Source organism: Dermacentor andersoni, chromosome 3, assembly GCF_023375885.2.
Source record: "Dermacentor andersoni chromosome 3, qqDerAnde1_hic_scaffold, whole genome shotgun sequence".
In the NCBI taxonomy this organism is placed as follows: domain Eukaryota; kingdom Metazoa; phylum Arthropoda; class Arachnida; order Ixodida; family Ixodidae; genus Dermacentor; species Dermacentor andersoni.
The window spans coordinates 100,643,420-100,670,013 of record NC_092816.1 but is presented as its reverse complement, the minus strand read 5'-3'; the positions used below and the strand labels follow the sequence as shown (position 1 = coordinate 100,670,013).

The window sequence follows — 26,594 nt, the reverse complement described above, 5'->3', positions numbered from 1 at the left end:
GCGGGCCGGTCAGCAGCAACGTTTTAATGTATGCGCTTTAATTGGAGGCAACTAACATTCTCATGGCAATTGTACAAAAGAAACCGCATCGCTGCAAATCGAGTTGTGAAAAGGCAAGGTCGCCCCAGTCGCTACATTCGCTCGAATTAGTGTGAAATGAGTGTGTGTGAATGAGTGTGAAAACCACGCCGACCCTATGACAACGGCGATGAAAATTTAACGCACTTTTGTTCCAATATTTTGTTTATTTGTGCGCCGTTGACGTTTTGAAACATTGGAAAAGTAATCTAAAAATATTCGAATTTACGAAGAGTGACTATTGAGAGCCGAAGAATAAATCCAATAGGACACTATTCGATTCGTTTAGCCACTGCTTCAGATATTCGCACACCTCTAATAATAAGGCCACTAGGCTAATTTTTTTATTTGACAAGACAATAAAAAATGTGCTTTTACGTCCATTTCCGTATAGTTGTGAGATAGCCGAGAGTGTTCAGCTCGTAGCCGTAGTTGAGCCAGTACGGCACGAGCCCGTGCCCGTGGCCGTAACCTAGCGGGCGGTAGTCGTACGAATGGTCATGACAGTACCGAGCAGGGTAGTGAACATATCCATGGGCGGCCGCGGGGTGGGCAACGCCGGCCCCCGTTGCCTTGGTGCTGTGGTTGCTTTGCTCACAGCGGGTGCGTGCCGGACGTGGGATACAGCTGGAATGGCCACAAAGTAAGCCGTGGGCGCACCGTGGACCGGAATGTATGCGGACAATGCTTGGGAGCCGACCACAGGTACTAACCCTGCTGAGACGATGGTGGCCAGGGCAACAAGAACGGAGACGAATATCTGCGTGCAATGTGCGTACGGAATACGTTTCAAGGGTGAGACTACCAGATTATTGGCTATTATTTAGCGAAAAATTATGCTCAATGAAATCGACGTTCATAAACATATAATATACAGGTTCGTCACGTGTTCATTTAAATGAACATAGAAGCAGCGCGATTTCACAGAATGTATAGATGCCAAGCTCATTATATGTTGGTATTGTTTAGTAGCATGTATGTCTCCGCTGTTCTTATTTTCATGCAAAAGTAGGGTATGAATGCGCAAGTAATGTATACTATGCAATGAGAATGTGAAGCGATTGTCTGAAGGATCCACGTTCAAAGAGGCGGCACTTGAGCCCAGAGTTGACAGCCATCTCGGTCGTTAGTAGCATTTCTTCTACATTTTAAAACATACGGGACTGCATGCACGAGACTCCATAGTTGATTAGGCGAACGAAGAGGCTATAGCTTCATGATAACTTGCAAACTCCCTTGCTAAGTACAAAACAATACGCAGATCTAATAAACATTTTTCCTTTCATCTCACACCTACACTTTCTTATTGTGTTAAGGAGTTGTGTGAACAATCCCTTACCGATTTCTAGCCGACATTGCTGATAATTATGTTCATTGTATTTCTTGAGTTTTGTAGTGATGCGACGTAACACGTAAAAAAGTTTCCCTGAATTGAATGCAATGCCACGCTTTCATCATTTGCACTGGAGGCTGCATCCATTTCTTGTTGAACTGAGAAAATGAAATTTTAGTGTAACTTTCTTGCTGTATTGAATACCTCTTCGTTTAGCTTTTTGAATACTGTCTTACTATAGTGAAACCTTGCAGGCGAAAGAAAACGCTTCAAAAGAAGGAAAGTGGCGGTGAAAGAAGGTGTTCCGCCCGCAGCATTTCGCATATACATATAAGCCGGCTCTTTTTTTTCCATAACCTTTAAGAAAGGCTATTTCACTTAAGAGCGTCACTCTATTTAGGTGTGCTCAGGCCACCGATGCAGGACTGTATGCTGAGCTAGTTGACTGCAATGTTATCGCAACCCCGAATTCGGAACAAGGAAAGAGCCGAGAAAACTAGGAGGGATGACTCTTTATAATCTCGACTTTTCACTCGTGCCATACTTTAGACAACGGAACTGCGCCAAATGCAAACTGCATGAGACACGCAATTTCGCCGCGAAATGCATTGTATAACCGGTACAGGTATCACAGGAGCTGAGGAAATTTCAGGACGACAAGCAAAATGTGACCCGTTTGTGTTCACATGACAAACAATCTGTGAAGCGAAAGGATATTTTTGTCGAGGAAAGTGTCCAGAAACATCCCCCAGCTCTGCTATTCATCCAGAAAAGCGCCACTTACGAGAGATTGGCATCTCGAACGCACTCGGATTATCAATAAGCTAAGACGGACGGACGACCCACTGCAATCGTGAAAAGAAATTAGCGCCTCACCATTTGAGTGCACTTTTCAGCTGCATTTCATGGTACAGAACGTAGTTCATAGTCCTCATGACTCAGTTAAACTGCCGTATTTGTCCTCACCACTGCGCTCAGGTGCGACCATTGGCGAACGCAAAAGATCATACGTTACTTCGATCTGAGCGATTTGTAGTCGATAGCAGTGCGGGAAGATCAATGACACGCACAGTCAGGGTCCCGCCTGCTAGGTGCCTGGTACAAAGGTCAATCTACGATTATGACGTGTTTGAGCTGGTTTTGCAAATTATGGGTGGTAACCCCTCATTTTTTTCTGAATAAAACATGAGAAAGAGGGAAAGGGAAGACAGTACTGCGAAGTTAACCTCGATAAGGCAGACTATATATAAGGAACTGGTGGTGCCTTCACACTCAGTCTGCTCAGCCGTTCGCAAGCAACACCGCCACAAACCGACAATGATCACTGTAAGTATGTTTTAAACTATACTTAGGAAACGGCCTGTAGACGACATTTGTTCTGCTCTCTTTTTGTCCATAGAGCTTTGCTTAACAGTACCGGGACATCTTGATAAATTATCGAAAGAGCAGTAATAGATATTGGGGACTTTGCTAGACACACTAGTATTGCTACATATTACATTATCTTTACTGACTTCACTACTATCGCTATCGCTCGCTTTCTTTCCGCAGAGTGCGTAAAACGTCTGTTAATAGCGGTGTAAATAAATCTAGACGGGAATTCCTCATAGCTTGAAATCAAATATTTCCGGCAGCATCTACGTAATTACTGTCCTCACTTTCGTCGCGCAGAAGTTTTTATTTCATATGCAGCATAACATTCAAAAACAAATAAAGCAGATTCTTAGTATGAGCTGATATACTTGAAACTATGTCATTTTGTGATGCTAGAAAGTTTAACAGAAAAAAAAACGCAAGGTCAGTGCTCAGACTGCACAGCGTTGTGATTTCGAGTACATTTAATAAGTATATGCTACCATTTTATCATGAAAAACCTCATAACCAGGTTAATCTGACTTATCCTATTGACCAGTCACCACATGTATCTGAAGGTAGTGTCAAGCATGCGAGACAGCCGGTGTGTCAGGGTCATGACCGCGAAATATCCCTCATGCGTTGTAGAAAACAAAAGTGCTCTTATTGCAGTTTGAATATTCTTGTATTACCAGATTATCATGAATGGTTCTGAATGAGGGCGCTTCGTATTGGTTCAAGGCATGTGCGTATTCTCACTCAGTGCAGTTCGCCCATTTTAACCTGTAGTAGTTTTAACCGCAGTACAACTGTAGTCAAGCCTTTAGGAAACAGCTCTCCAATATTGGCTCCGTGTCTCAGAGGTGCGTAAATGGCGTTATAACTTTCCCTGTCTCCATTCAATAGACGCGATCATGTTAGTGGAAATCTGGGCATTGACGTATCTTCAAACGCGTGACGATTCAAGGCGTGCTATTTTTGTGGGACAACTGCCTTTTTTTCATCCTTTCTGAGCCCACAAACATTGCAAGAACGTATCTTTACGCGGATACCGTTCAACTCTTTCTCTCGCAGTTCTATTCCTGCATCGTTCTGGCCATCGCCAGTGGTGCCTTCGCTGGATTCGTAGCGGTGCCCGCAGTGCCGGCAGTCACAAAGGTCTACACTGCACCCGTGGTCGCGGTGCCGGCCGTGTCCACGACCGTCCACCACGCTCCGGCCGTTTCCAAGGCTAGCCGGGTGGTCAGCTACCAGTCAATCCACCCTGGGGTGCCACACACCTTAGCCAAGGTGTCCACCTACACGCCCGCGGCCACGGCCGTGCACACCGTGCACGCTTCGGTGCCCACCGCGGTGACCGGTCTTGTCCACCACGTTCCAGCCTACAGCTACGGCTACTACCCGGCTGGCTACAGCTACGGCCACCGCTACGACTACCACCCGCATCCAGTGCGTTACGTGCACGGGGTCGCTATATAGGATCTTCACCACGGCCTTAGATTAGAAGACGACTGCTATTCTGCACACATGAAGAAATGTGAGTATTTGTTTTTCATATGCAAATGGTCTATGGCCTACGCCAAAAACCCTAGGCCTGTAAACAAATTATGTTATTTTCTTTATTTGATTGCCTGTAAACACTTTGGTGTGATGTTTCGAAACAATAAGTATTGAAGTGCTTGAGCTATTTTCTTTTGCTTTGGTAGTACTATGATCTATTCCACATGACTTTATTTACAATCATGCAGAAAATAAATTATAGTTGTGATACATTTACAACAGAGACTGCCACTCATAAAACTGCTGCACGTGCTTCACATAGATTCTCTGAGCCAAATGAGAGTTTTCTTGATACTTCTCTTACCACAGAGCTAATTGACAGCAAATCATTTCTTTTGCAGGTGCAGTTCGAAAGGGGCGAACCAACGGCTTCCCGCATCACAGATGTCAATAAAGAAGGCGCCATCGACACAATGGATGAAGTGCACTTAGTTTTTGTGAAAGTGAAAAAAAGTGATGCCAGATTGATTGCACAAATAAAATTATTTTGTTTCCCTGGTTCTCACTTTTGTGTGGTGATCTGTACCTAACTGGAAGTATACAATGCCAAAGGTATTGCGATTATATAAGCTGTTCAAGAACGTTACATGCCAGGCAGCGTGTTTTGCGGAAAGGTATATTATTTACCAAAGCTATATCTTAAGCAAATGTGGAGATGCTAAGTGGCAATCTTCAGGAAATTTTTGAAGTGTCTGTGCCCATTCTCGGGTAAATGAAAATTGCTGGATCCTCGTTTTTCGCTGCTTTGAGGAGTTGAAATTTATCTCTCTTTCCTGGGAGGACCAAACATGGTAAAGATTTCATATTTGAAGGAAATCGTGGCCGCTGTATGTGCGTCGTGTACCGAAATGTTTAAGTGTCCACCTTCATCATTAACTTTGAAAGTAATTACCAAATTCTCCTCTTTATGCAAGATTCATTTTTTATAACAGGCATGTAGTTGCTTTTCCGAGGTTCCATGGTGACCTATGTGAGGTACAGTGTTCATATTTGCTTAAAAAATGATGCTGCTTGTGAGTGTCGAGCAATAGATGTTAAAGCTTTGTAGGTTAATGATAGGCGTTGAATAAGGTTACTTATTCATGTTCCACAATGTATCCCAGAGGCGCAAAACATGAGTACAAGATACCAACCTGATGTTTGTTGAGCATAACGGAAATGTTAACTTTAATGCCTGGAAAAATTTTCGTGCTACCGGCCTAATTCAAAGTTGCAAATAATTACTTAACGCTGGTCTTTCCCTTACTTTTATGCGTCATAGAAAGTCTGAAGTTGCATCATAAGAGGTTCGTAGATGCATGTCCTCAGTGAATTAAACTAGAAATATAACTTAATACGCAATTGTATTGGGCCAGTTGGTACGAATTGATCGTGACAGACAGCGTAATAATAACGGGGATAGAGAAACAACGAAGCACATGGGCTGTTGTTCTACACGAAGCATAAGTGCAGTTTCTGTATCCCGGATTACCTTGCGCTACCCCCATCACGACGAAAACTGTATACACTTGGCGAAAATATAAGGGGAATTTTATGTGTAATGAAATCAAGAGTTCGAATAAGGCTCGTCTGCTCGGAATTGCACATATTTAAAAGTACACGGACACCGACAAAGACATGAAAAGAAAACGAGACATTTCGGTTCTCGAACGGGGGCTCGTTTACATTGTGAACGAAGGCCCAAAGATGGCAGCTGAAATTTGTTTTCTTTCCTTTTTAAGTTTTCTGTTCGGCGCTTGCATTACATTAGACCATTTTTTGAGTAATGTGTAGAAAAAGAACCATACAGATACGATACACTGGAAATCGATGTAAGCGAAGCTTTGCCTGTTGTTTGCTTTCACTGACGATTATCAGCGTTGAATCTCACGGCGAATGTTTAATTCCTTCTGCGTTTAGTGCAATACGGCAATTATGACTGAATGTCAAACTTTACCTTGCTTACACTACTGCTGTTTGTATGATTAGTACGCAGGACATATGGTGAGACGTGTTTGCATGCAGGATTGTATTACGCCATTGTTGATAACTTCAAAACGCAGCGTGGCTGAAGTGCTAAACTTTCTTTGAATAATGGCGTTGTATGTGGGCAAAACCAAAATTGAATTATGAGGCAGGCTGTAGTGGTGGACACCGGCTTCATTCTTACCCTTCGGGGTTCTTGCCCCTGCATATAAGTCAAAGTACATCAGTGTTTTTGCATTTCGGCCGCGCCGAAATGCGGCTGCCGCAGTTGGGATCGAACCCACGACCTCGAGCAAGGTGACAGTGCAGTGGTGAGAACTGTTCGGCACTTTTGCCAATGCGTACTGATACGCAAGACAGACAGAGAGTTGCTTGGGAACCGTGCTTTATTGCGAGCACTTAAGGGAAATGAAATGAACCCTAAAAACACATAAAAAAAGTTAATGAGCTGTGCAACTGCTGTCAGCAAGTCCACGGGTTGAATAAACGGGTTGAAGCAGTCCCGTGCTGAGAGGCTCACCGTTCCGTCGTCTTTGCACTGTAGAGTCCCATGCTTGAGTCTGCTGCGATGACAACACGTTCAGGCCCCGTCTAGCAACGGTTGTCGGGAGGCACGGCATGCTCAAGAGCGGCAGCGGCAGCCTGGAAACGCCATGTCCAGCACGACCTCGGTGTCCGGCTCGGACGCCGTTCGCAACTCCCGTGCGGCGGTGTCACGTGAGGGTCCCGTCTAGCACAGCCACCTCTAGTCCGGAGGTGGCTACTCGGCTGCTCGGCACAGCTCAGGTGCGGTAGCTCCCCAACCTACGCCCCTCGGGTTAGGAATCATTTCCAACACTGGCTGGCAGCTGGAGCCCTGATAGCTCGGACACTCTCGTGCGCTCTCGGCTCCACGGCCCTCCGCACCTTGCCACGCGCGTCTCGCCCGGCAGGACCTCGTTCACCCCAGGAGCTCGGAACTACTGTCCGCCTGGGTAGAACACAGTGACATTGTGCTTCCGCATTCGTGCACCCATTCACTCCTTCGTTTCTCACCAAGCTTGAGTGTCTGCCATTCTCTCAGCGCTTACATATTAAAGACAGACAATCTACAGTGGAGGACACAGAAGTATTCATTTGATGTGCGACTGCTTCCGTAGTGTTACGTAGACGCTAGGGTGCTTTAATGCGGCTTTGCATCGTCACGCCCTGCATTTGTTCTCCGCCTGAAAAGTTTGCATAGTGCTTATTTCTCAGAAATAGCAGAAACGTGCCCTACAGCTACTTGAACTAATATTTACCCCGTTTGTCTGCAGCCGCTGTCGTGTCTAGTAGAAGCGTTTCCGTGCCTTCTTACGTTAAATTTTCCCTCTCCTGCCCTCTACCCAAGTATGCGAGTGGAGAACAGAGAGCGCCAAGGCTGGTTTCGTGACAACGGTTATTTTACCCATTGTCTGCCTCCTCTGCCTACTTCCTCTGTACCTCTTCCTCTTCCTCTGTAAAAATTGGAGGACGCTTAAGCTTCGCCTTCAAGAGTGGAACGCGATAGCGTTATCGCACCCCGTTCGCACCACCCACTCATTCGCTCGGCATGCTCTTGAGTCAAACAAAGACATAGTTTTCATATACAACACTTCTAAATCCACAGCACAACTTTTTTCTAATTATTTGTTCCAGAAGCACCACGCAGACGCATGACTCCTCGCCAGCAACACGGCAGACATTGCAGGGGACGCCTTCCCACCAGACGCTCTACGGCGCAGCGATCACGTCAGAGGCGTCCCGCATCGGACGCTGCATCTAGGAATCGCGCTGTAAGCGGAAAGAGGAGCCGCGTCGCCTAAACACGAGGGTTCGAGTGACGCACGCTGGAAGTTGGAAGGGGAGAGAGGGAGAAAACTTATTAAACGCAAGGTTACTAGGGCATCCTCGCAACGGTCCCTGCACGGCCCCAATGCGCTCAAACGAGGCGAAGGGGATAAGCGCGCGAGTGGCGTGCCAACTGTCGGGGCAGCATCTTACATTATGAGTAGGGGGTCTTCTGTGTTTACCGAAAGATGTCTCTGCGTGTGCGCCAAGCACAGAAGAAATGTAGCGGAAACGTACATCGCTACTCCTTTAACTGTGGTATCCGTAATTTGCATGGTCATAATTACCGATATACACCGCAGTATAACTTTCTACGGCACGTTTCTAAGGCAATACCGCAATTCACTAGAGGCACTTTTGTCCCGCATTGAACCATCGAACTCAAGACTGGGTAGCGTCTCCGTCTCACACTCGGGAGACCCTGGTTCGATTCCCACCCAGCCCATCTTGCAAGTTGCTTTTATTTAAGAATTGCCTTCGAGGACTTTTCGCTCACGGCTACCGACGCCGACACCGACGCCAACGATACCGGCTTTTCTGCGGCACGAGCTCCGTAACGTATACCAAGAAAGACATGGCTGACGGCTAGATGGCAGAACAACACGAGCGCTCCACTGATCGTCAACTTCACCGTCTTTCCAGCGCATTCTTCCATGCTCGGCAGGATACAGGCTTCAGAGCGCCGGAATAGTGGTCAACATAGAACCCCCACCGGCGAGAGCGTCGTCTCGGCGCTTACGGAACAGTAGTATGGTGTCCGGCAACATAAGGCTTAAGTCGGGAAACGTGCACGATATCAGTGGCGGGCGACGGCACATGATCGACTGTCCAACGAGCGATCTCGTACGCAACGTCAATGATGACGTAAGACCTTGTAAGGCCAGGAGTAGCGGGAACGAAGCTTTGACGACAAGCCAACGTGGCGGAAAGCGTCCAGAGGGGGACCAAAGAGCCCGGAGAGTAATTGACGACACTGTGATGGCAATCGTAGCGTGCACTCTGGAACAGCTATGGAAGTATAAAGACGATCCCTTGCAATCTGGCGAGCCGTTGCAGCCCGTGAAGCTTCATTGTGGGCGTAGTCTGTAACAGGGTGCACCGGTCATGGTAAAAGAGTCTCGATTGGTAATGTGGGATGGCGGCCAAACAAGAGATAAAAGGGGGAAAAGCCAGTGGTGTTCTCGCGTAACGAGTTGTAGGCAAATGTCACATAAGGCAAGGCGCTGCCCCAATCATGGTGGTCTGTGGAAACGTGCATGGAGAGCATTGGGGTCAGCGTGCGGTTTAGGCGCTCGGTAAGCCCATTGGTTTGCGCATGGTAGGCAGCGTTTAGTTTGTGGCGCATGGAAGACGAACGAAGAATGTCATCGACAACTCGGGAGAGAATTGATCGACCCCGGTCGATCAGCAGCTGTCGAGGAGCGCCGTGTTAAAACATTACGTCGTATGGGAGAAATTCCGCAACGCCAGTGGCACAGCTTGTCGGCAGTGCCCGCGGGAAAGCGTATCGCGTCGTCCGTAGCTACGGCAATCCACTTGAACCGACGCCGAACGCAATCCTACGTGCGATCTGCTTCGAGATGTCCAGCGGTCGAGGCGTCATGAAGCTGTCTGAGAACAGTGGAACGGAGCGTTTCGGGAACAACCAGTAGGAGCTCTGGGCCAACGGAGCTCGTGTTGCGCCTGTATAAGATTACTTCACGAAACACGAATAATTAATTGTACGGACGGGGCAGAGTGACGAGAGCGCAGGTGGTGGATAATTGACCGCAAAATGCCATCGCGGAGCTGTTCACTGCATATGTTGGTGAAATCGGATATCCCGAGGACACAGGCGTCCGAATCGTGCGCTGACAAGTCGGGAGGATCCACTGGATGACAGGATAGGCAGTCCGCATCCTGGTGCAGTCTGCCAGATTTGTAAGTGACGTCAAAGCTGTATGCTTGCAGTTTTAGTGCCCAGCGGCCAAGTCGTCCAGTCGGATCTTTGAGGGAAGACAACCAGCAAAGCGCATGGTGGTCCGTGATGACCCAAAAGTAATTAGAGGCTGCATTCACTTTCGTGTATAGACCGTCTCTAGAGGGGAAGTAAACAAAAAACATCTTATCGACTTTTTTCTAGAGACCATATATAGAATTCGGTTATAGCAAATGAATAGAAACTTTGTCGACCCTCGTCTATAGACAATCTATAGACAAAGAACGGACAAAAGTAAATAGATATTGAATTCACTTTCGGCTATAGGCAGTCTATAGAGGGGAGATAGAGAAGGAGAAACAAATAACTTATCAACTCTTTTCTTGAGACCCTCTATAGAATGTGAGTAAACAAAAAGAAATAGAAACCTTATGGAATTTCGTCTATGGACAGTTTATAGACAAATAAGGGACAAAAGCAGATAGAGAGCGTATTGACTTTCGTCTATAGACCATCTCTAGAGCGGACATAGACAAAGAAACAAACATTTTATCAACTTTTTTCTATTGATGGTCTATTGAATGTAAGATAGACAAAAATAAATAGAAACCTTATGGACTTTCGTCTATAGACGGGCTATAGACTTTGTATCAACAAAATACGAGAACTATAGAAAGGCAAGGTCGCCTGTCAAAAGTCTAAAGACTTTCTATAGACAGTCTAAACTTATTTTTGTAAGGGGCATACGCCTTCAGCACTCACAAGGAGGGCAAGCACAGTCATTTTGCGGCGGCCAGAACGGCATTTGGCAGAGTTGAGCTGAAGGCCTGCTTGCCGGAATACTTCAAGAACTGCCGACAAGCGGCTAAGGTGGCTTTGAAATGTCGGTTAAAAGGCGATGACATCGTCAGGGTAACAGAGGCATGTGGACCACTTGTATCCACGAAGGAGGGAGACCACCATCCTTTCAAATGTGGCTGGAGCATTACACAGAACAAAGGGCATTACCGTACAGTGATAAAGTCCATCGGGCGTAACAAATGCGATTTTTTTCACGGTATTGATGATTGACGGATATTTCCCAGTATTCTCAACTTAAGTCGATAGAAGAGAAGTAGGCAGAGCCATGTAGACAGTCGCGAGTGTTATCGATCCGCCGCAGAGGGTAGACGTCCTTGCGTGTTGCCTTGTTTAAGTGGCGGTAGTTTACGCAGAAGCACCACCTGCCATCTTTCTTCTTGGCTAGGACGACCGGTGATACCCATCGACTGCATGAAGGCTCAATGACGTCCTTGGTGAGCACTTTGTCGACTTCACGCTGTATCACTTCTCGCTCTGAATAGGACGCCCACGCGATAAGGACGTCGTGTGAGTGGGCTGGCATTTCCAGTAACGATCTTATGAGTGACCACAGATGTCTGCACCAAAGGATGGTCATTAAAGTCAAAGATGTTGCGGTAGGACTTAAATATGCGCACCATATTGGATGTCTGAGCAGGAAGGCGTTCAGACACTATCATCTTGTCACTATCACCATCGACGAGATTGTGCAAGGAAGGGGAAGGGACAGAGGACAAAGAAGCATCGGTGACCAATGCCGAAACGGCACACTCATCGATATAAAAGATGTGGGCTGGAGTCATGCTACGTGGGATTAGTTGCATGCCCCAGCTAAAGTTCAGTTTTGGTAGAGACGTTTGAATATCCATAACTCTAATAAGGGTGTGAGGAAGAGCGAAGTTTTTGGCGAATAAGACGTCAACGATCTGGGCCAAGATGTACTCACCATCAGGGATGGGGGAAAAAGACAGCAAGTTCGCATATCTAAGGGTTTAAGGAGATAGACAAACGTAATCCACTGAGCACAAGCGCGGTTGGCGTGCAGTAGGAGCGTCATGGTAGCACGGTAGGTCTAGCTGAAGCAAGCCGGTTCCACAGTCAATAAGGGCAGAATGGGCAGACGTAAAATCCATACCGAGAATGAGTTCATGGGTGCATTTCCCGAGCATGGCAAGTAGTACGCGTGTGCCTCGGTCAGCAACACTTATTCAAGCGGAGCCCATCCCTAGCACGGGAAATATTCAGCCATTGGCGACACGAATGAACGATACTGCGGGTGGTGTTAGGACCTTCTTAAGGTGGCAACGAAGCTGCGAATTCATCACTGATATCTGAGCCTCAGTATCCACTAGAGCAACAACATGTGCGTCATCCAGTTTAACGTCTATCAGGTTCCTTCTGGGCTTTTTAATTTAATTTAATTTAATTTTATCAGTGGAATTGAGATGCTGGAAGAATATGAGGTTACATTCTTTCATTGCACGAGAAAAGATAGAAAATTTGAGGAGGTTTGTCTTGGCAAAGCAAGGGGAGAGAGAGTTAGGGGTGAGAATGACGTATTTTCCTAGATTCAGAAAGAGTTGTGTGTGGACTATAGGATCAAAAGGAAATCTATGGTTTGTTGAGGGTTAAAGGAACCTGAGTCGTAATATTTTTCATCTCATTTGAAGAGTGTGAAAACCATGTCGGCCCTATGACCATGAGCATGAAATTTTCAAACGCACTTTTGCTCCCACTGTATGTTTATTTGGGCGCCGCTGACGTTTTGAAACATTGGTAACGTAAGAGTTCTCCGGAAACCCAGAAGCTGGAGAGAAGTAATTAAGGGAAAATTAGACGTCGACCCAATAGTAGCAATTGCTACAAAGTAAACCTATACAGGTTCCTCGAAAAAAGAAGCCTCGCAGTTGAAGAAAAATTCGTCCTGGTCTGAGACTCGAACCCGGGATCACCACCTTTCCGGGGCAGCCGCTCCAGGAGACTAGCAGATGGCAGGGCCAAGTCGAATTTTTCAACAACTCGAAGCAAAGGCTAGGCTTTAATGTAAGAGTTCTGCGGAAACGCGCAAGTTGGAGAGAAGTAATTAATTAAAGGAAAATGATACGTCCACCCAATCGTAGCAATTGCTATAAAGTAGCAATTGCTGCGTTTGGGTGGATGTGTCATTTAGCCCTAATTTATCGGAAAACTATTTGAAGAATATTCGAATTTACGAAGAGTGACTATACAATTCGAAGAATAAATCCAACAGGATACTATTCGACTTGTTATGCGAATGTTTCGAATATTCGCCCACCTCTAACAGTAAGGCCACTGGGCGCATTTTTGAGTTTGACAAGACAGTAAAAAATACGTTTACGTCCATTTCCGGATAGTGGTGACATAGTCGAGAGCGTTCAATTCGTAGCCGTAGTTGAGCCCGTACGGCACGAGGACGTCCCCGTAGCCGTAACCTAGCAGGTGGCAGCCGTACGAATGGTCATGACAGTACCTAGCAGGGTAGTGACCGTATCCATGGGCAGCAGCGTGCTGGACAACGCCGACCACCATTGCTTTTGTGATTTTGGTTGCTTTGTTCACGGCCGCTGCGTGGTGGACGGTGGACACAGCTGCAGCAGCCGCAAAGTAAGCCATGGGGGTACCGTGGACAGGAGTGTATGCGGGCAATGCTTGGGAGCCGCGCACAAGTACTAACCCGGCTGAGGCGATGGTGGCCAGCGCTACAAGGACCGAAGCGTAGATCTCTGTACTATGTGCGTGTTGAATACGTTTACATGGCAAATACCACCAGGTTACTGGCAAATCATATGTAAACGTTTCCTCTATGAATTAGATATTCATAAGCATACAGTATAAAGCTTCATTACTTGTTCATTTAAAGGAAGATACAAGCAGCGCCAATTCACAGATTGTATAGATGTCATTGTAAGTTGTTATTGTGAAATGCCTTTTTTTCTTGTCCATCGACGTCTCCGTTTAGTAGCATTTATGTCTCCGCTGTTCTCGTTTTCGTGCAAGAACAGGGTGTACTATGCACGAGAATGTGAGGCGACTGTCTAAAAAACCCACGCTTAAAGATGCTACGCTTGAGTTCAAAGTTGACAGCCATTGCCATCATTATTAGCCCTTCTGCGTTTTAAAACATATGGGATTGCTTGCATGAGACTCCATAGCTGATTAGGCGAACGTAGAGTCTTTAGCTTCACCATAACTTGGAAACTCTCTTGCTGATTACAAAAAGACACGAATATCTAATAAACATTTTTTCTTTGATCTTACACCTACACTTTATTATTTTGTTAACAATCCCTTTGCAATTTCTGGCTGACACGGCTAATAATTATGTTCATTGTATTTGAGTTTTGAAATGAGGCGCTTTGACGTGTAGCATAGTTTCCCTGAAATGAATGCAATGTCACACTTTCAATTTCTGCACTGGAGGCAGCATCCATTTCTTGTTGAACTGAGAAAATGACATTTTAGTGTAAATTTCTTGCTGTATTCAAGACCTCTTCATTGAGCCTTTTCAATACTGTCTTATTCTAGTGAAATCTTGCAGGCGGATGTAAACGCTTGAAAAGAAGGAATGCCGCTTGAAAGAACGTGTTCCACCTGCAGTATTTCGCACATACATATAAGCAGGCACTTTTTTTTCACCACCATTAACAAAGGCTACTTCACTTATCAGGTCCACTCTATTCAAGTGGGCTCAGTCGGCCGATGTATGACTGTAAGCTGGGCTCGTTGAATACAATGTTATCGCAACCACGAATTTGGAACAAGAAAAGATCCGAGAAAACTCGAGGGGATGACTGTTTACATTCTCGACTTTTCACACACGCAATACCTTAGACGACCCAACTGCACAAAACACGCCATTCTGCTGCGAAATGCATGGTATCAACCGGTACAGGTATAAAGAAGCTAAGGACATTTCAGGTACTCGCGAAAACGAGGGTAGCGAAAAAGCCGACGACAAGTAAAATGTGACCCGCTTGTGTTCACATGACAAACAGTCAGTGAAGCGAAAGGATATTTTTGTCGAGGAAAGTGCCCAGAAACATCACCCACCTCTGCTGTGTATCCAGCAAAGCGTCACGTACGATAGATTGGCATCTCGAACGCTGTCGGACTATCAACAAGCTAAGAGGGAGTGACGACCCACTGCGATCGTCAAAAGAAATTAGCGCGGCGTTATTTGAGTGCGCTTTTAGCCTGCACTTCATAGTACAGAACGTAGTTCATAGTCCCTATGACTCAGTTAAACTGCCGTGTTTGTCCTCACCACTGCGCTCAGGTGCGACCATTCGCGTACGCAAAAGATGATACGTTACTTCGATCTGATCGATTTGTAGTCGATAGCAGTGCAGGAAAATCAATGACAGGCCCGGCCAGCGCCACGCGTGCTAGATGCCTGGCACAAAGGTCAATCTACGATTATGACGTGTTTGAGCTGGTTTTGCCAATTATAGGTAGTGACCCCTCATTTTTTTCTGAAGAAAACATGAGAAAGAGGGAAAGGGAAGACAGTACTGCGACGAACACCTCGATAAGGTAGAGTATTTAAGGAATTGGTGGCGCCTTCGGAGTCAGTCTGTTCAGCCTTTCGCAAGCAACACCTCCACGAATCGACAATGGTCACCGTAAGTATGTTTTCAAGTGTACTTAGCAAACACCCTGTAGACAATCTCTGTTCTGCTCTCTTTTCGTCCATAGAGCTTTATTTAACAGTATCCGGACATGTTCATAAATTATTGAAGGAGGAGTAATAGATATTAGGCTTCTTTCTAGACAGAGTATTACTGCTACATTATATGGTTATTATAAGTGACTTTTCTGCTATCGCTATTGTTCGCTTTCTTTTCCGCAGAGTGCGTAAAACGTCTGTTAAATGGGGTGTAAATAAATGGAGATGGAAATTCCTCATAGCTTGAAATCAAATATTTCCGGGAGCACCTACGGACTTACTGTCCCCACTTTTGTTACACAGAATTTTTCAGTTCATATGCAGTACAACATTAAAAAAGAAATAAAGCAGATTCTTAGCATAAGCTGACATACCCGAAACTATGTCATTTTGTGATGATGGAAAGTATAATTCTTAAAAAGGTAAGGTCAATTTTCAGACTCCACAATGTTGCGCTTTTGAGTGCATTTACTAAGTATATTCCACCATTTTATCATGAACCAACTCATTACCAGGCTAATCCGACATATCCTATTGACCAGTCACCATATCTATGTGAAGGCAGTGTCAAGCATGCGAGAAAGCCGGTGTGTCAGGGTGGAGATGGAGAAATATCCCTCATGCGTTGCAGGGAACGAAAGTGCTCCTATTGCAGTCTGAATATTTTTGTATTAATGAATTCTCCTGAATAGTTGTGAGTGTGGACGCTTCCTATTGGTTCTACTCATGTGCGTATTCTCTCTCAGTGCAGCTTGTCCATTTTAACCTCACTAGTGACGTACTACGTACAAATGTATTCAAGCCTTTTGGAAACACAGCTTTCTAATATTGGCTCCGTGTCTGAGAGGCACGTAAACGGCTCCACAGACTTTCCCGTCTCCCCTCAATTGACACGATCATGTTAGTGGAAAAATGTGCATCGACGTAACTTCAATGGCGCTACGATTCAAGGCGTGCTGCTTTTGTGGGACAACTGCTTTCTTTCTCGTCGTTTCTGAGCATATATACATTGCAAAACAATATTTTACACGAATACCGTTCAACTCTCCCTCTCGCAGTTCTATTCCTGCATTCTCCTGGCCGTGGCCAGTGGTGCCTTCGCTGGATTCGTAGCGGTGCCTGCAGTGCCGGCAGTCGCAAAGGTCTACACTGCACCCGTGGTCGCGGTGCCGGCCGTGTCCACCACCGTCCACCACGCTCCTGCGGTTTCCAAGGCTAGCCGGGTGGTCAGCTACCAGTCGACCCACCCTGGGGTGCCACACACCTTAGCCAAGGTGTCCACCTACACGCCCGCGGCCACGGCCGTGCACACCGTGCACGCTTCGGTGCCCACCGCGGTGACCGGTGTTGTCCATCACGTTCCAGCCCACAGCTACGGCTACTACCCGGCTGGCTACAGCTACGGCCACCGCTACGACTACCACCCGCATCCAGTGCGTTATGTGTACGGCGTCACCGCATAGGATCTTCAGCACGGCCCTAGATGAGAAGACTACTGCTATTCTGTAAACATGAAGAAAGGTGAGTTTTGTTTTTCATATATCAAAGGTTATGGCTTACCATGAGAACTAAAACCCCGTAAATCATTTCATTTAGTTGCTTTATTTAATTACCTGGAAACACTTTGATTGCATGTTCCTAAACAATAAATATTGGAGTGCCTGAGCTATTTTTTTTTGCGTTGGCATTACTATGATTTATTCCACTTGATTTTATTTACAGTCATGAAAAAAATGAATTCACGCTTTAGTGAACTAATAACAGTTACTGCGACTCATAAAACTAACGCGCGTGATTCACATAGAAGCTATCAGCCATATCACCATCTTCGTCATACTTCTGTCTACGCATAACTAATTGATGTCCTCTGATTTTTCTTCTTTTTTTTTTGCAGATGCAATTCAAATGGCGCAAACCAATGGCTTCTCTCATCACATGTGTCAATGGGAAAAGGCGACATTGACACAGTACAAGGTGTTCACCTATTTTCTCTGGAAGGGAAAAGCATGATGTCATACTGATTGCACGAATAAAATGTTTTGTTTCCCAGATTCTCACTTTTGTGTTCGTGATATGTAATTAAAGGCACCTTGCACTGGGAGGATAGAGCGTGAATGTTAATGCGACCATAGAAGCAACTTAAGAACGTTACGTACCAGTCGTACGGTTCTTTGTTACAGTATAATATTTACGAAGTTTATATTTTAAGCAAACGTATTGGTTGGGGCAATTTACAAGAAAATTTGGAAGAGTCGTTGTTAATTGTTCGGCAAATGAAAGTTGTCAAGCCGTCGTTATTGACTCGTTTAGAGGCGTTATAAGAACGCCCAGGAACGACTGCCCTTTTACTCACTGGATAAAAAGTGGCAGAGATTTCATATTTGCTGTAAATGGGGACCGCTGTAGTGCGAGGTGTACCGAAACCTCAAAAAGTTTGCATCAGAATTATTTGCATTCGAAATTAATACGCTATTTTCGCATTCTTTCAATTTTCATATTTGATGAGAGGCATTTAGTTGTTTTCTGTCAGATTCCTCGGTGTGAACTACGCGAGGTAGTGCGCTTATATTTCATTAAAAATGAAGCTTGTTGTGAGCGAGGAACAATAAATGTTCATACTATGTAGGGAAAACATAGGCTTTATAAAAGGTTACTCGCTCTTGTGTTCCACAGCGTTATACCACCGTTAAAGGTAATGTTTCCCAGAGTCATAAAACAACGCTGCAAGATACCAAATTCAAGTTCAGTTAAGATAGGGGAAATTCTAACTTTCTCTTGTGGCGAAATTTTCATGTTACCGGCCTAATTAGAAGCGTTACAAATAATTTCTGAACACTCTTCTTTTGCTTATTTTAGTGGTGCGTCATAGAAAGTCCATTGTTACACCATAAGAGGTCCGTAGTTGCGTGTCCTTGGCGAATCGAACTAGAAATATAAATTAGCACGCAATTTTTTTTATTATTGACACCAAGTAACACGCCAGGTAGCGCAATATTAACGGGGACAGGTGAACAACCAAGCACAAGCATGGTTGTTCCAAACGAAGCACAACCGTTGTTACTGTGTCGCCGTTTACCTCGCGCTACCGGCCACCATGAAGAAAGCTAGGCACCTTGTTTATACTTGGCAACCATAGAAGGAGCATTTTATTAGTTATATGTAGAAAACATCATACGGCGGTCACGCACTGTGGGAATCTTTTATCTTTTATTGATGATAGAAATAGTTCTGATGTTCACGGCGGATGTTTAATTTCTTCAGCGTTTTGTGCAATACGAGAGTGATGAAGTGATGTGAAACGTAACGTTACGTGCACCACTGATGTTCGTGTGCGTGTAGTACACAGAAAGCAGAGGGAGACGTATTTAATTGAGGCGTTGTTGAATACCAGTGCCCATAAACTCCAAGAAGTTAGCCCTGTCATTGGCTCACATTGCACATTGCATCGTGGCAGAAGCGTTACACTTTATTTGTATAATGGAGTTGTTTTCAGCTAAAACCGCAATCGAATTATGAGTCACGCCGTAGCGGTCAACTCCAGATAATTTGGGACCCTTTGCGTTTCTATTACGTGGACATCAATCTAACTAGCGTGGCGTCTTTGTATTTCTGCCCCGTATGAATGTGGCTGCCACGGATATGGGATCGAACCCGCTGCCTCGAGCAACGCCATAACCGAATATGTACCGTGGCGGGAGCAGAAGTATTGATTTGACGTGCGGCTGCTTCCGTTGTGTCAACTAGATACCGCGATGCTTTAATGCGGCTTTGGGTATGCACACCCTGTGTCAGTAGTCCGCCTGACAAGGTTGCGCGGTGTTTATTTTTCAGAAATAGCAGGAAGGTACCGTACCGTACATGGAACTAAATTTTATCCCGTTTGTCCATTGTGCCCTTTGAAAGAAATACGTTTGATGGTGCTCCAGAGAGTTACGAGTGTGTCTTACATCCGGCGTAGAATTTAGAACGTTGCCCTGCAGAACTACAAATGCTACCGAAATCAAATTTAGTGAAGATGAGAGGAAGCACTGCTGAAAATATATGTGCGAAGATAAGTGTGCGTAGACCAACAGCCGATTTCGCAGAACATTCTTCGTCAAGTCTTCAAAAGTGTCATACAGCCGTTTCCAGCAATACTTGCCAATGTCTCACGGTAATTCTATGTTACACGAAGCTGCTATTTTCTAGAAATCGGGTCATGTTATGTGCATTGTGGGGTGAACTGTAGCGCTCCTGGCCTAATTAGAAGCTTTGCAACTTATTACTGAACCGTCGCTTTTTTATAAGTTTCATAAGGAACGTAGTAGTTCTGCCGGTGTCCTGAGTGAACTGAACAGGGTGTTTTGTTAATATTTGTTTTAAATCGGGGGAAGGTAAGGGATAATGCGTATAGAAAGTTCAAAGTGCCTGGGCTACTCAAGGCGTTGGCAGTAAATTACGTATGCACGAGAACGCGAGGGCTGCAGGTGTGTATCACGAGCAACGCATAGTTTACTAGCTGCCTTGGTAGAACTGCGATCGTAACGGAGACCAGATTTATCATAAAGAAGGAAGGCTGTGCGCTTGATATATGGCCAATGTTCTGGCGAAGTAAAACAGGTGTGGATTAATTACTGCCTTTGTAGAAATTCTTCCAGAAGGGGACTGAAGAATTGTATGCGGCCATCGTTTCCGATGGACCGGTCAGGAGCACATATTAAAGTATGCGACCTAATTAGAAGCAACTGAAATTATTATTACACTGTGCAAAAGGAGCAGCGTTCGTGGAAATTGGATTTTCAATGCACAAGTTCACAATCAATCTGCTACATTCGTTTGATTTAGCCATTCGGTATGCGCCACTGCGTGCTTGTCCGTGATTTGCCAATTCCCCGAGATCGCTTTGTGCCACTGATACCAGTGATACGCCGAAGGCAATGAATCCTTAGGTGCAGCTAGATACACGTATGTGTTGAAAATCTAGGTAACTAACCCGTCATCACCAGTGTTCCCACGACAAGCGTCACACCTTGCTGTCGTACCCGTGATATCAGTGCCTATGCGCCTCAGAATCTGTATTCGCCTGAATTGGCGCATTTGCATTTCATCCTAGCTTGTGAGCGGTCTCGTGGATGAACCCAAAAAACGAAACTTTATTTAATTATGTCTTCTATAAACAGTATGTCTTCTGGTGATTAACGAAACAACACTCGCAAGGCTCTTTTAATATTATTTCTCTACAGCATGTATTTTTCTTTGGTTCAGTAAAGGACACCCGAGAAGATGATATGCCTGTGGCCTTGCGAAAATGGCTCTGGCATATTTTGGAAGTCGTCCTAAGAAGATTATACAGAGAGATTTGTCAAATTGTTGTTGCCGTATTAAATAGGGAGTCTCATTTAGCCCAGAGCAACAAAAAGGTGTACGGACAACAATATGATCATGGTGGATTGTACACGAGGAACGCAAACGGACACCTTAATAGTACTGGCCTTTACAGCGCTGGGTTAGTGGCTGTTTCAAACGTGTATAAAAGTCGCTGTGGCACCTAATTGTGTGTGAAACAACACGGAATATTCATCCGCCTTCTGAAACAAAATTTATTTTGATATATGAAGTTACTATATTTGCGAATATTCTGCTGGCTAAAGATTAATGGTAATCGCTTACATTACAGCCCGCACTGTGAGTAGTGGTGGCGGCCGTTAGCAGTATGCATATGTACCCTGAGTTGCTAAAAACGAAACCAGGATTTCAGTAAGCAATCGTTTATTGCCGAAAATAACTTCTTCACGTAGTAGCTAATCTTGCAGAAACGAGGTCTGACGGTTGATTTTATTTTTCGAGTGCTGTCCATCATCTTCGCAGACTGGCTTTAGGAATTGTGACCTTGACGGGATTTCCTGAAAAAAAAAACATATTCGAGAAATTTGACATTCGGCCATTCTCACAGAGAGAATGTCAATGTTCATGAACAGTATCCGTGGTTTCTCATGCAAGGTCGTTGAATAACTTCTCTTAAGCTTTAAATTATGCAATAACTCCAGCCATTTTGTGGAAGAACCTAGTGAGACTTAAACACATGCATGAAACTTCTTTTAATCGCTGGCATTTAAACGTTCACGTAAGGTATGGACGAGTTGAAGATTTGACTTCAGTGCACCTCCGTCACAAAATACTCCAAGGATGCCCTGCTTCGGTAATTAGGCCACTGGGCACATTTTTGACTTTGACAAAACAATAAAGATGCGTATACGTACATTTCTTGACAGGGGTGACGTAGCCGAAGGGGTTGAGTCCGTAGCCGTAGCTGAGCCCGTGTGGCACGAGGCCATGCGCGTAGCCGTAACCCAGTGGGCGGTAACCATATGGATGTCCGTAGCTGTACCGGGCGGGATAGTGACCGTATCCATAGGAGGGAACCGGGTGGACAACGCCGCCCACCGCGGTAGGCACGGAAGCGTGGACGCTGTGGACAGCCGTTGCGGCAGGCGTGTAGGTGGACACCTTGGCCACGGTGTGGGGTACTCCGGGATAGTTGGTGCTGTAGCTGGTTACTCTGGTGGCTTTGGACACGGCCGGTGTATGGTGGACCGTGGACACAGCTGGAGCGGCCGCAACGTAAGTCGTGGGCGCCCCGTAGACATTGGCGTATGCGGGCACTGCTTGGTAGCCGCCCGCAGGTACGAACCCTGCTGAGGCGATGGTGGCCAGCGCCACAAGGACCGAGACGTAGATCTGTATGCAATGCGCGCGTGGAATATGTATGCAAGGCTCAGGGTACCAAGTTATTGGTAAATAATAAGTAAGGCAAAATTTGCCCTGTAAAAAGTAATAAAACATATAGAATATAAAGGTCTGTTGCGCATTTATTGAAAAGAACTTGAAAACAGCACGAATTCAGAGAGTGTATAGAAGCCGTCCACAGGGGATGCGGCATATTCTTGCTATACGTTGGTACTGTGAAAGGCACGCTATTTTTTTTGGTCTGTGTACGTTTGCGAACAGTAGCACTTATGTCTCCGCTTTTCTCTCTCACTTGCAAAAGTAGGATGCGCATGCGCAAGTAATGCGGACTATGTAATGAGAGCGGGAAGCGATTCTCTACAAAACCCGCACTAAAAGATGCGGCGCTTGAGTCAAAGTTGAATGCGATTGCGGTTATTTGTACCATTTCTTATGAGTATCATAACATATTGGATTGTATGCGTGGCGCTATATGAGCTGATTAGTTGAACGAAAAGGCGAATGACTGCATTAGCTCTCAACATCTTGGTAAGATTCTCGGTAAATATTAAAGAATGCGCAGCTCAAAAAAATATTTTCCCGTTAATCTTGCACGTACACTTTATTACAAACTTCGCAGTGTACAATTTTGTTCGTTCATCCAATGATGTGGCATTGTATTGTTAGTGCGTAGAAGAATGCGTTAATACACAGACATATATTGCAAATAATAGTCTTAATGAATACACAGCTTTCTAGTATTAAAATCCTTGAATGAATGCATAGCTCATGCACTATATTATGGCAATGTCACTGCAGTAGGAACGAAAGTAATTTGAAATGTTTTCCTTTTGTTTCATACGTTTTCGCAAATAAATTGAAAACATACTTACAGCAATCATTGTGCACGGAGGTTCTGCTGCCTTCTCTCGAGGATGTTGCTTCGAGTGACAGCGCTGAGGCCTTAGCAACCTTATATAGGACGTCCACTGTTGGCAAGGTGTGCACCGAGCCAGAGGTCATGGTTCAGGTTTTCCCTCTCCTAAAGCGGCGTGAGAACATGCATTAACACTGAGAGGAGTTACAGGAGTTTGAGTGCCTTCGTGAGGCCGTGGAGGCCGTTGGGACCTCGTTCGAGAGATGTAACGATTCTCTCAGTTGGCTGATATGTTTTCATCCGCAGGCGCTCTCATCCTTATATGAGAGTTCGGTAACCCAAGGCGCGGTAACTCGTGGGGTATTGAGCACGAGCGAGCAGAGGGGTTAAAGACGCCCCCCCCCCTCAAAAAAAAGTAAATGTTATTAAATAGTTGACAGCCATGTTTGATGGCCGACGAGAATACCTTGGGCAGTAAAAAAGCTGTTTTTCGCCCGAATTTCGAAACAGTACACTGATTGCCGCTCTTGAAGTGAGCATTGGCGTATTCCTAAGATGGCTATCGCTAGAACTCACCCCTCAGCGGGGAGTATTGGACGGCGCTTCGTATCTGGCATAGGATCTTCAGTCGGATTGCGTTTCCTAAAGTTCGACAAGCTCTTCAACGGATGTGCACGCATAGCCGGGTTTGACGTTGATAGATGCCTATTGGTTGTCTTCAGCTCGTCCAGAAGACTTCAGCAAACACAAAGTGTGCACTTCAATTCGACAAGGCAACGCGCGTTTGTGTAGTTATTCCCACTAGAGCAACCCATTTGAGAGAGTCTCTGTAAATCGAGATTATCTGCAATTTTGACATGCCGTCTACCATATTTTACTAGATGTAGCGGTCGATCAGTTAATCTGATCTTTGGATATACCTCTCTATGTTTTACAACGGCATAATCAGCAGAGAATTCGGGAAACCAAAATTCGTTGGCAGTTGTTAATGGGTGCTTGTTTTGAAATGGGTATTTGCGGCATTCATCAAATGGTCTTTTGGCATCACATTGGCTTTGAAGTATACGGACTAGCAAGACGTGCGGTCACATTCTATTTTGAAGCATACATAATCAGCTCATAGACTGCGTAAATACTGCCGTTCGATCTCGGTGATAGCGTGGGCGGTAAGCTGATCAAACCATAGATGAAACGCGAAAAGGAATGGCATTCCAATAAAATAATTGCAATATTTTGGCGGAGTAGGGCATCGACGTTCTATCACAATACAATACACCAAATGGAATTCCATGTTCTTTATACAGGAGTTTTGTGGCACGGGCACAGAATAGTTGAAAATTCCTCATGTGTGTGAAATTGGGCTCTATAATGAAATCTGACTAAACATATTGGATTACTTAAATGTACGCTGAAGCATTTACGAAATCTGCCTTTCTTTCCTCGCCACCAACTTGAGCCCACACTTTGCATAGTAGCCCCTTACAACGGTCCAAATTACTGCCCTTCAGCACGCAATAATTAATCACTGTAATGCCATGCCAGCACTTGGTACTTTTAAAAGAATCGGGAGTTCCAGCGATGAATTGCTCTATCAATGCAGCTTATGGCACGTGTTTCTCAGGATAAGTGGGTATGTCCTTGGAGAAAACTTCGGCAAGGAAAGCGAAGGATACTGGAACGCTGTGCAAATAACACGCAGAAAACTAGGCCAGACCTATTTTCCTGCGTTCTAGATGCTATTCAGACATCCGGTCGGGTGGTCGGTGTAGGCTGATATGGCTCCGTTTTGAAGCACACGAGTATTTCGAGACGTCGGGATCGTCCGAACGAGCCAATCATTCAGCCCATTCCAAAAAGCCATGCGACAACAAGGAATTAAGTCCCGTTAATTTGGTCACTGATTTCCACTTTTGTTGGTCGAGCCAAAACAGAATTTGATGATAACGTTATCCGAAGAAACGTTCTAGCTCTTGCTTCTTTTTTTTTTTTTTTGCATAGGCACAGGTATGCTGGTTTAGGTGGTGCGAAAATAATTTGTCATACATGTAGCTCTTTTCGTTTCCTCACTGTAGTTATCTCAATAACACTACATCGTTGAAGTGGGGTTCCGGATAGATGAAAACGAATGGGTGTTGCAGAGGGTTTACGCCGGCCCCAGTGATTGGCGACTGACGTGTAAGCAGATTTGGTGACGGAAAGCCTAAGGCCGACCGAAGTTCAACAATGTTCAGCTTTAAAAAATCAGGGGCTGATGGTCCGCGAGTCGGGAACCGGAACTGCTTGGCTCATCCGGGCTAAAAAGCAGGCGATTCAGACGTTGGGTCTGATTAGGCGCATTGCTCCTAAAACGGGCGGCGCCCGCTCATATGTTGCGCGAGAGTTGGTGAAGGCGGTAGTGCAAGCACGCCTTGTTTATCAAGCCCAATTACAGCATTTGACGAGGGCACAATGGGATCGCCTTGAGGCTGTTAATCGCGAGGCAATGAGGGTCATCACTTGCCTTCCCCGCATGACCTCGATCGTGGCTCTCCAAGAAAATGCACAGCTGAAGAGACTAGATGAGCTGGTGCAGCAGCGACGTGATGCTCATAGGCTTATGGCCAGCCTTTCACACGCAACGTGTGCTCTCAAGGCTTACACGTTCTCGTACTCCCTTCTACCACCACCATCGCCAGTTCTTCCTCCCTAGAGTTTTGTACAGCGGAGCGATAACAAGCCAACTGATATACGTCGCCCGACATCAACTCACGCGGCGGCGTCGCTTCGTGACCTAATTATAGCTCAATATGCCCACCTGCCGCTTGGCTCCATCGTGCTTTACGTTGATGCAAGCATTCAGGGCTGTGAAATGACCACTGCAATTTATTTCCCTTGCGCACCTGCCTAATAATATGACTCGGTTTCAAATCCAAGAGCCCCCTTCTTCTTTTTGTGCTGAGCTCCTTGCTGTTCGAGAAGCGTTGTGCTCTGTCGCCGCCTTTCCCATGGTCCCCACGGCCCGCATCATCATCCGCACTGACGCCCTCCAGGTGACGCGGCTTCTGCGACGTGTCAGTCGCAGCCCTGAAATATGTCAACAGATTCATCTTCTGGCGGCACGCATCCCGCAGCCAATATCTATCGAGTGGATCCCACGCGACCTGCTAAATTTCCAAAGCCGTGCGGATTCTGCGACCCGTCTAGCGACCTCTCCAGCGTCACTGCCCCAGCTCTTTCACCTAATGATGCCACCCTCCCTTTAACAAGAAAGGAGCACCTCCGGCGCCGCACACGTGCTCTCATACCTCCGTGTGCGGTAAACCTGCCCCGCGGTTTTACCCGTGCAGAGGAGGTCGCGCTTCGGCGGATCCGGGTCGGGGTTGCCCTCACTCCTGCCGTGACTAAGAAGTGGCCGCACTTTCGCCCGTTATATCCTCGTCCTGAGTGTCCA

General features: G+C 45.7%; 3 protein-coding genes across 3 annotated transcripts; 2 read left to right on the top strand and 1 right to left on the bottom strand.

The window, feature by feature from the left end:
* Positions 1 to 2,701: 2,701 nt before the first annotated feature.
* On the top strand, positions 2,702 to 4,829 carry LOC129387212 (uncharacterized). The gene is made up of 3 exons (XM_055075974.1): positions 2,702 to 2,737; positions 3,839 to 4,301; positions 4,666 to 4,829. Exons 1-2 carry the CDS (start codon positions 2,729 to 2,731, stop codon positions 4,241 to 4,243), a joined length of 414 nt encoding a protein of 137 aa, XP_054931949.1. The 5' UTR covers positions 2,702 to 2,728; the 3' UTR covers positions 4,244 to 4,301; positions 4,666 to 4,829.
* A 10,673-nt stretch (positions 4,830 to 15,502) lies between these two features.
* On the top strand, positions 15,503 to 17,633 carry LOC129387219 (uncharacterized). Its single transcript, XM_055075981.1, has 3 exons — positions 15,503 to 15,538; positions 16,641 to 17,103; positions 17,477 to 17,633. The coding sequence occupies exons 1-2, from the start codon at positions 15,530 to 15,532 to the stop codon at positions 17,043 to 17,045; spliced, it is 414 nt and encodes a 137-aa protein (XP_054931956.1). The 5' UTR covers positions 15,503 to 15,529; the 3' UTR covers positions 17,046 to 17,103; positions 17,477 to 17,633.
* Positions 17,634 to 21,313: 3,680 nt separating this feature from the next.
* Positions 21,314 to 23,266, bottom strand: LOC129387220 (uncharacterized). Its single transcript, XM_055075989.1, has 3 exons — positions 23,181 to 23,266; positions 21,822 to 22,299; positions 21,314 to 21,464 (listed from the first exon to the last, which is right to left on the bottom strand). Coding segments are annotated over exons 1-3 (489 nt in total). The 5' UTR covers positions 23,190 to 23,266; the 3' UTR covers positions 21,314 to 21,462.
* Between the last annotated feature and the right edge of the window lie 3,328 nt (positions 23,267 to 26,594).